Source organism: Hibiscus syriacus, unplaced genomic scaffold (assembly GCF_006381635.1).
Source record: "Hibiscus syriacus cultivar Baekdansim isolate YM2019G1 unplaced genomic scaffold, ASM638163v2 tig00116965_pilon, whole genome shotgun sequence".
Classification (NCBI taxonomy): Eukaryota; Viridiplantae; Streptophyta; class Magnoliopsida; order Malvales; family Malvaceae; genus Hibiscus; species Hibiscus syriacus.
The window spans coordinates 5127244-5136927 of record NW_024063490.1 but is presented as its reverse complement, the minus strand read 5'-3'; the positions used below and the strand labels follow the sequence as shown (position 1 = coordinate 5136927).

The window sequence follows — 9684 nt, the reverse complement described above, 5'->3', positions numbered from 1 at the left end:
TATGTATGTATGCATGTATGTATGTATGCATGTATGTATGCATGCATGCATGCATGTATGTATGTATGTATGTATGTATGTATGTATGTATGTATGTATGTATGTATGTATGTATGTATGTATGTATGTATGTATGTATGTATGTATGTATAAAGAATGCACAAATTATAACTTCATTTGAATCTTAATATCTAAAATTTTACTTAGAATTCTGAACTTCAAAACCTAGAATCTTGTAACTTTTAAAATTAAAATAAGATATATGACTATTAAATAGATAAATTTATGTAAATTAAAATTTATTCACTTTGTGTATTAGATATTATTTTATAAAAAGTATGCTATATTATAATTCTTTGAAGGTAAATTACACAAATGATCTCTTATAAGGTATTGTTTTATTGAGTCATTCGACTATTAAAATTTATAAAATAATCCCCAATTATAGGGTACTACCTTGTTGGGTCTCTCAACTATTAAAAATTATAAAATGATCATTTGATTATTCATATGTTTCAGACGTGCCTTTTTTGTTAAAAAATTGATGGTCACCTAAGTTGAACGTTAACATGGTGACTGAGATATGATAAAATTTGATTCTAAAATATCAAACGACTAACGGTTATAGGATCATATTTTATCATATCCCAATCAACAGATTAATGTCAAACTCAAACGACTGCAAGTTTAGCCAAAAAAGATGAGTTTGAAACATATAAACAGTCGAGTGACCATTTTGTAACTTTTAATAGTTGAAGGACTCAACAAAGCAATACCTTTTAGATGAAGGACTATTTTGTAACTTTTAATGACCGGGAAAACAAAGCAACACGACCATTTATGTACTTTACCCTTCTTTTAAATAAATTCTTAAATTGTTAATAAAAAATATACTTTAAAAAAGATTAAACCAAAAAAAAAATATTTTCACCTCTTTTAGAATGCAGGGTATACATGGAAAAACATTTGGAGGAAGCTCTCCAAGAAAAATACTCCTATAAGTTCATTTTGCTCTTAAACTGTTGATAGTTTGAAGATTTCTGAAGTCCAAGTTACTCTGTTTTGCTCCTCTGCATATACAATATATGTTATAAGCATGAAGAGGAAAATTGTATCTCCATGGTAGATGGAAACAATAAATGCATGAAAAGAAGAAGAAGAGAAGAGAAGAGAAAGGGTCATAAATTCTATCTCCTATAGTATTTTTTCTTTTTAATTTTCTTTTCCCCCAAACAGCCCCATTTATCTGTGACTGCAAAAATCCAAAAGCTTCTTCCTCCCTTCAACAATGTCATCAAAGAAATCATCAAGCTGCCCTACAATGTTGTCAATCCCACTTCTCAATACCCCAAAACACCCTCTCAAGTTCTCCACTTTCTCCCTCAATCCCACCTCTGTTTCCCACTCCACCACTCCATTAATCCTCCTCTCCAGCTCCCCCCTCATCTCTTCCATCGCCACCTTCGATCTTCTAAATTCGTACAACAACATCCCACCACCGCCTTTCCCATTCATCTGCTCTATCTCCTCCGCCACTCTCCGCCGCAACCTCGCCGTCGAAATCATGAAACCCGACCCGAATAACAAACAACCTTCGTCCTCCTCTCTGAAAAAGCTCGATCCTTCCCAACAAGATTGGACCACCCCGTTGAGTAATATCACCAGCAGCAATGAGCTCACGTTCCTAATTGCGTACAAAACTCCTCTGAACCCATTGAACCCATTCAGCTTCGATTCGATATAAACTTTCTCGTCGAATTTCAACGAGAGTCGTTCGATTCTCGTCTCCATGAACGCCCTGTTCTCTTCCTCCAACCCCATGGCTTCTCTCCTGCATCTCGAAATCGCCCTGATCACCTGTTTCCCACACCCTGAATTTCAAAACAAAAAAGAGGGTATAAATTCTGACAAATTTAACCAGTTTATTACCTGTCTGGAAAGATGTGGATTAAGGTGTGTATGATTGTCGAGAGAAGAAACGACGTTGAACCCAGAAGAGTAATAGTTTTCCATGCCGGAAACCCCTGATTTAAGAACATGACAAGCTTCCCAAAGCTTGGAACTTTCGTCCATGTATTCATCAAGCCACTTATCACCGACAGGGAGATGAAGCTTTTGAACGAGTATAAGTATCTGGGAATGGGAAGTTCTGAGAAGGGAGAGGACCCTTTGAAGGAATTGGATTGACATGAAGGGATTAGAGAGATGGAGTCTTTCGAGATCATCTAAGCCATGAGTGAGGAAAGTGTAGAATTCATTGACGGAACTTGCTGAAGATTGATCCATTGGAATGGTGGGTTTGTGGAGAAGAAAAAGGGTTTATATAACTGGAGATGAACTCATGGAGGTCATGGTGATGAAGATATCTTTTCAAAAAAAATAAAATAAAATTAGAAGCTCAGATTGAGAGCAATGATTGTGTTTCCTATAGAGGAGAAAGGATGATTGGTAATGTGCCATTTTCATTGTTTAATGAAATATAAATAAAGATTAAATTATTTATTTAGTCACCTACCTATTTTTACGGTTTCATCTTGGTCACTTAATATCTTTACAGTTAAAAAATAGAGCAACTACATGTTTAATATTTAAACTATTACTTTATTTTATTTTGGTACCTATCGTTAAAAATTTAACAATAATATTGAGATGTCATCATTAAAAAAAATATCACCAAAACAGACAATTTTAGTAAAGTTTATTTTAAAAGATAATTAAAACTTTTGACATGATAATTTTTTATTTTTTCTAATGATGATGTGATATTATCTTATGGTAACAAATCAATATCACTATTAATTTTATAGTTGAGAGTGAGAAAAACAGAATAAAAATATAATGTTAAATATATTTTTTTTAAATAGTTTTTTGACCAAAATGAAACAGTGGAAATTAGTGGGGTGATTAAATATGTAGTTTACCCATAAATAAATTAGATTACCTAAACAAAACAAAACGGAGAAATCAAAATTACCAAAAATGAAAACTAAAGAATGAAATATAAAGGACTTTTCCTTTTTCAGTTTGGGGTTTCCCCAGAATCTCCAGCTCTGTAAAGTCCATATATTTATATGAATTTTTTCTAACAGTAAAAGTTGAAATATTACATTTTAATTAGCTTTTAAATATACTTCAGAATTAATGAAGTTTTCACATTTTGAGATTTAACCTTTCTATTTTAACTCTAAAGACTTCAGTAATTTATTTGAGATTTCAAATCTGAGAGAATAATATATGTAAATTTAATAAAAAAATAAAATCTATGATGTTGAAATATGAAGTGGGTGAATATAACTTAGGCTTTTAGTTCTGAGGAATAATAAAACTGAAAAAAAAAATGTATAAATAGATGATATTTATAAAAAAGTTGAATGAAACATAGTTGAGATGGGTATGATATTCATGTATCAGACATGACGATTAAGTATTTCCCATAATGATGAGTGTTGAATATTGTATACACCTATTGTTATTTGTTTCTTGTTTCCGATCTGATATTACTTATTTATTTCTGTTTTGATTTATTTTTGTGTAGAGATTTCATTTGGATTAATTGATCATAACTGGCAGTAAAAAGGTAGAGTCTATAATTTTTCTGGGAGTCGTGGCTCGAGTCATTAGCATGACTTAGGGCATGATGTCATCTGGGTTTGATATGATAGATTTTTGACGGTCCAATCAGCAGTTTCTAAAAGACGGTTCAGTCGGCATTTTCTAAAAGATGATCGAGCATTATCTTAAAGATTAAGATTTAGAATTATTTTAAAGATAAACACTTGGAGATAATTGGATGTTATCCAAAAGATGAAGTAAAGTTCAAGTTTTAAATATTTTTACTTTTATCTTTGTCATAAGCCTTTTAGATTTAAATGTAGGATTTTATTTTGAATATTTTTATCTTTTAGTTATTTTATCTCTTAGGGATTTTTGAGTATAAATACCCCTTAAATTAAAACTTTGAGGACAAATTGGAACTTGTTTTTACCTTGGTTATTTCTATAGAGTTTAATTTCTTTTCATAGTCTTTATTGTTTTATTTTTCTTTTTCATATCAAAATGCTAAGCATAATCTAATTCATGCTTAGCTAAACTTCTATTTAGTCAAAGATTTTTACGAAGTTCAATTCTAATCGTGTGAATTGAGTAGCACTTAGCAACTTTGGATACATTCTTCGATTCTTTAGAAATTAGAAGTGGCAATCGGCCATTCTTTTAAAAGTCATGACACTTCTACTTCAAAAAAAATAGATTTTGATTTGAAGGTTGTTTTGATTTATTGTTAGGAAGACGAATTGCTTGGTCATAATTCAACTTTTTTGTGTAAAATCTTAGCGGCGGTTTGCTAAGAGGAATTAAGATCGGGTTCGAATCTCGATGAGACGCTATAACCCAAGGGGTTTTTAGCACTTAAAATTCTCTTGGTGCTAATGGTGATAGACATGGTTAGTCCAAAAAAGACTGAATTTCGGAGATAAACTAAAAAATATAAGTTAATCGAAGAGAAAAGTTAACTGCAAGGGTTGGACCTTGTTGACTGTAACCGACCTGCGTTCTAAGGTTTTATCCTGACTAATTCGGACCGTTCCACGTCGCACACTTGATTTTGGTGGGTGAGTCTCCCAACGGGGATTTTTTTGCATACATAGAGACTTGAATTCACAATCGTCATGATTCGAACCCCTAACCTTGCTTAAGGGATCTAGTGCTTACTAAACCAAGTCGTTGTTAAATACTCTTCTGATGCAAAAGAATATATATATATAAAATCTCTAATTTGAGTCTTAACCGGTCATAACTTAGAGAAAATATGTATAACTTGAGTCTTATTTGATCATAACTTTGAGATAATCTCTACAACATAAGTCTTCTGAAGTCTTTTACGACGAAAAACAATTCAAAGTTGTGCGATTAAGTCAGATTTGTTTCTTATTATGATTTTGTGAAAATTACTACACTTTGTCTTGAAGTTAATACATTCAATCAATCGACCCATACATAAGTAATAGAAAACATCACATACACACCAATCAATCAACCTCGGTGGTAAATGAATTATTGTTATTCTTTGAGATCTCGGGTTCAAGCACTATGAATATAGAGGGTGCAAGCGTTCAATATCAAATGATTGAAAATTATTTTAAAACATATACTATATTGTACTTATATCCATAAATCTAGATTTCACGTTAAAATAACATTAATTTGAAATTATTTATTTATGTCATCATTTAATGTCAAAGGCAATTTGAATTATAATTGAAGTTTCACCCTTTCTTAGAACTTAAATTTTATGCTATTCATTTGGTAGACACAATGGCTCAATTATTGCTATACAAAAGCTCCCTTTCTTTTTTTGACATAATCTTTGCTTCAAATCAAACCTATTAGTAAAATAAATATTAATACAAATTAATGTTTATATATTAGTAAAAAATATATATAAATAACTTATATTTAATGTTTATATATTCTATGATTAAATGTTAAGTCAAATGAGATCAAATTAATCCACATTCACAAGTCTTTATCGAAAACTCGAGTCATATTCGACTTTTGAACAGATCTAATTGAGACATTAATACATGTCATTGTTATCGTGTATCAAAATGGATAAGCATTGGCATAAATGCAATAGATGAAATTGAGGTTTACAGATAGAAGCTGTTCTTCACATGTGAATGCCAGCTAAAATTCATGATCAAACTTCCCTAATTTTGCCAGCAAAACTAAGGCATACCTTATGCCAGTCCAAATCTTGCCTTGAAATTTAGGGCACTTCTGGATTTAGCCATATGAGAGGGCAAGTTAGTAGGTGAAGACTTGCTTGCTCTTCTTTTAGTAAAACAAGGACCTACTTTGAAATAATAAGGTTCTGATTTAGTTTTTTTATACAAATTTCTTTCAGTTATATAAATTTGTATCATCAAGTATATCATATAATAATCCGTATATAATAATTCAAAAAGTGTAAATGCAATGAAAAATTGGATGAGTCAAAGCACATCCCTATCATGAAATCTAAGAGACTACCCTAGAAATCCTACATGTATGGGAATGTTTCATTTTCTTTTGTAATGATCTTAAATGGATACAACTGGATGGAGAAGAGGCATCTAACAATTGAAAATGATATAAGGAATAATTGTTCATCAAATATAATTCGTATTCGAATTCAAATCTAAAAATATTTTCATCCAATATAATCCGTATTCGAATTAAAAAAAATAGATATAATTTAAAATATAATTTTGAAAACAATACTATATTTGAATCGGTTTATAGAATCAAAATAGCTTCAGTGTGGGTACATGAGAGAAATGAACAAACATATCAAATCAGCTGTGGAACTGAAGCAAAGATATGGCTAGTATTGGCAAGTTGCTTGTATGGTTAGCTCAGCTCAATTAAATTTGATATTTTTAGGGACCACTTTGTATTTTCCTTTTAATATTTTAATATTATAATTAAATAAAAAATGGGGTTTTCTCTCTTAAATCGGAAATTAAGACCTTGTTTTTTATGTTCAGTTTTTTAAATGGAACCCACAAACCTGCTTTGGTTTGAAGACAAAGTCATTAATTTTTCCCAAACACGGGGTTATGGTAGATATATGGGGAACCCACCTTACTTAAAGGACTATATAGCATTAACCCTAAAAACAGGGAGAACCCACTTAAGGATTCTTTCCCACGATTCTTTTAGCCCCTTTCCATCCCCTAAAACAGGGAGTACCCTAAAGTTACATAGGTAGTATTTCTAGTAAGGGTAAACTACATAAATGACCATCCAACTTTAGGCTTGGTCACGAAATGATCACTATTTTCAAATTATCATTAACACTTAACGAAAGTGTTTACGTGACAGTTAACAAAATTAGTATAATTAGGGCGCGAGTCTTTGTAAAGTTACATATTCGTTGCGCTGACACCTTGCATTTTGCATGTATTAGAGAAAGTCCACATACAAAACAAAGCTAGAGACAGACGCCTTACTAAAAAACTTCCCTAATCCAAGGTGGAGGAAAAAGAGTACGCCAATTTTAGCCGGGTACATCTCACAATTGACCAACCTTAAGATGCCAATATTCACTCATCAAAGTTTGGAGACTATCTGACGTTCACACTATCCTGCTTACAAATACATATTCTAAATAGCAGTAAGCAACCCACACATAATCATTCTGCACCAATGCCACTCAAATTCAATATACCCCAACCGAACACCCTATCAACCAGTGCAATAAAAAAGACCAGCGGTGCACTTTGCAAGAACAGACCTCAACAAGCAAAAAACCAGCAAAGAAACACCACACCTAAAGCGGACTAATATCAGTAAGACAGGAGTCCAACAAACAACAACCTGCAAAAAAATTAGAATAATTAATTACCTCGTATTGTCGTGACAGTAGGGCACTGAGAGAACTCGAAAATTGACGGACATTGAAGAGGCCACTTACTTTTGCACCAATAGACAACCCTTACCATTACTAGTTCAAAGATACCATCTTTATTGACATGTTTGTTGTTAAAAACAATGTCATTTCTGCTTAACCACATGGTACAAACAAAACCAAAGAACATCGTCATCCACACTGGTTTGGCATATCTCTTTACCAGTTAGCTTTCCCAGACCTCAAAGAGTTCTCGGAACGAACCGGGAACAACTAACGTTACATTGCACAGTAGACAGCAACGTTGCCAGATCCTCCACGTAACCTGACAATGACACAGCAAATGAGGAAAAGAATCCTCCTCAAGAGAGCAGAGTACGCAAAAATTATTGTTAGGTCGGGCAATTCCCCACTTTGCGAGGTCAACACCGGTCGGGATTTGATTTCGGATTGCCTTCCAAAAAAAGCCAAGTTTGACCGCACTTTCTGCCAAACGTTATCAAGAGAGGAGCCATTATTAGATACAAAGAAGAAATAGTCTTTTGGTCAATAAACAGTGTCCAAGGACCCAATCCACTTTAACCTATCCATTTGCATATTGCCATTCATATCTCGATTAATCACTCCCATAAATTCACACCAAACAACATGTTCCCACTCAAATAATATTTTTCTTATCTCGATATTTCACGACCAATCTTCATTCGAAAAATAGCCGAAGTTTACAACTTTGTCGGACTTTTTCGATAGCCACACTAAAGATCCTCGGAAATGCTTCCTTTAACGAAGGGACCTCGGTCCAACAATCTTCCAAAAAATGGAAAAATTTACCATCCCCCACCACACACCTAATATTGTTCTTAAAAAATCAGAGGACTTGGTTAAAGGTTGTGAGATTTTCCTCCAAACCCAAGAAGCTTTGTTATCCTCGGCACTAAGTCAGCTTGGTCCATATCGTATTTGGCAATCAAAACTCTCTTCCATAAGCTCTCACGTTCAGTCCCAAACCTCTAAAGCCACTTGTTTAGCAAAGATTGATCTTTTATTTTCATATCAACCACTCCTAGTCCCCCAAACCTCCAAGGCTTACATACAATCTTCCAATTAACCCAATGGATGCCTCTACCACTACAGGTTCCCCACAAGAAGTTCGCCAAGAGTTTATTTAGCTTGGAGGACACAGCAGGTGTCATTTGGAACATCGAGAGATAGAACACCGATAAAGGCGAGAATTGACTTGATCAACGTGATTCTTCCCCCAAATGAGAGGAACTTACTCTTCCAACCGTCTAGTCTACTTTGCACTTTATCAATGATGGGTTGTCTTAGTTTCACAAAATTTCTCGCCTGCCCCAAGGGGAGGCCCAAATACACTGAAAGGAGCCTATCCCAGTCACACTTTAACCCTTCGGCCCATGCCGTGACACAACCGTCTTCAACATTGATCCTATAGAGTTTTGACTTTCTTAAATTGAGCCTCAACCCGGAGGCTAACTTGAAGACCTTGAGAATTCTCTTAATGTTTTTCACTTGTTCTTCATCAGCTTCGGAAAAGATAATCAAATCGTCTGCAAATTGGATATGGGAGATGCGGAGACTGCTCGACCCCACCCTGACACCATTAAACAATCTCTCCTCCACCGTTTTGTTTATTAAGCCACTGAGAGCTACAACAACTATGTTGAACGACATGACAACCTTGGCAAAGCCCTTTATTTATTTTGAACTTTCTGGATGAGAGCCATTAACTAACACGGAAATAGAAGTCGTGGAAATGTTGAGTCTGATCCATGACCTCCATCTATCATTGAACCCCATGTATCCCATAATGAGATCAAATCAATTCCAATCTACAGAGTCGTAGGCCTAACCCCATGTATCCCATAATGAGATCAAAGCAATTCCAATCTACAGAGTCGTAGGCCTAACGAAAATCTACTTTAAAAATAACTGATTTCTCTTTCCGCCTTTTCAGATCATCAACAAGCTCATTAGCAATGAGGGAGTAGTCTGCAATCTGCTTTCCAACAATGAACGCAAATTGAGTCTCTCCCACAGCGGCGTTCAAGTTTGAGCATTAACTTTAAAATATTTTATTCTAGTAATGTATTAAATCTACAGATTAAATCTCTTAGACTTTAGAATTAATCGCTAAGCCAATTCTAACACTTGTTATCAATATAATACATATGTTATATAACTTGTTCAGGTTTAGGCAGAAAAATAAAACTAAAATAATTTAATTGCATTTGAACCTAAGATCAATTAGTAACCAAGCAAAGCCTTAACCAATA

General features: G+C 33.7%; 2 protein-coding genes across 2 annotated transcripts; both read right to left on the bottom strand.

Annotated features, from left to right (window-relative positions):
* Positions 1-956: 956 nt before the first annotated feature.
* Positions 957-2405, bottom strand: LOC120191224. The gene is made up of 2 exons (XM_039194199.1): positions 1930-2405; positions 957-1857 (listed from the first exon to the last, which is right to left on the bottom strand). Exons 1-2 carry the CDS (start codon positions 2284-2286, stop codon positions 1243-1245), a joined length of 972 nt encoding a protein of 323 aa, XP_039050130.1. The 5' UTR covers positions 2287-2405; the 3' UTR covers positions 957-1242.
* A 6146-nt stretch (positions 2406-8551) lies between these two features.
* On the bottom strand, positions 8552-9082 carry LOC120191128. Its single transcript, XM_039194121.1, has one exon. It carries the CDS (start codon positions 9080-9082, stop codon positions 8552-8554), a length of 531 nt encoding a protein of 176 aa, XP_039050052.1.
* Positions 9083-9684: the final 602 nt, after the last annotated feature.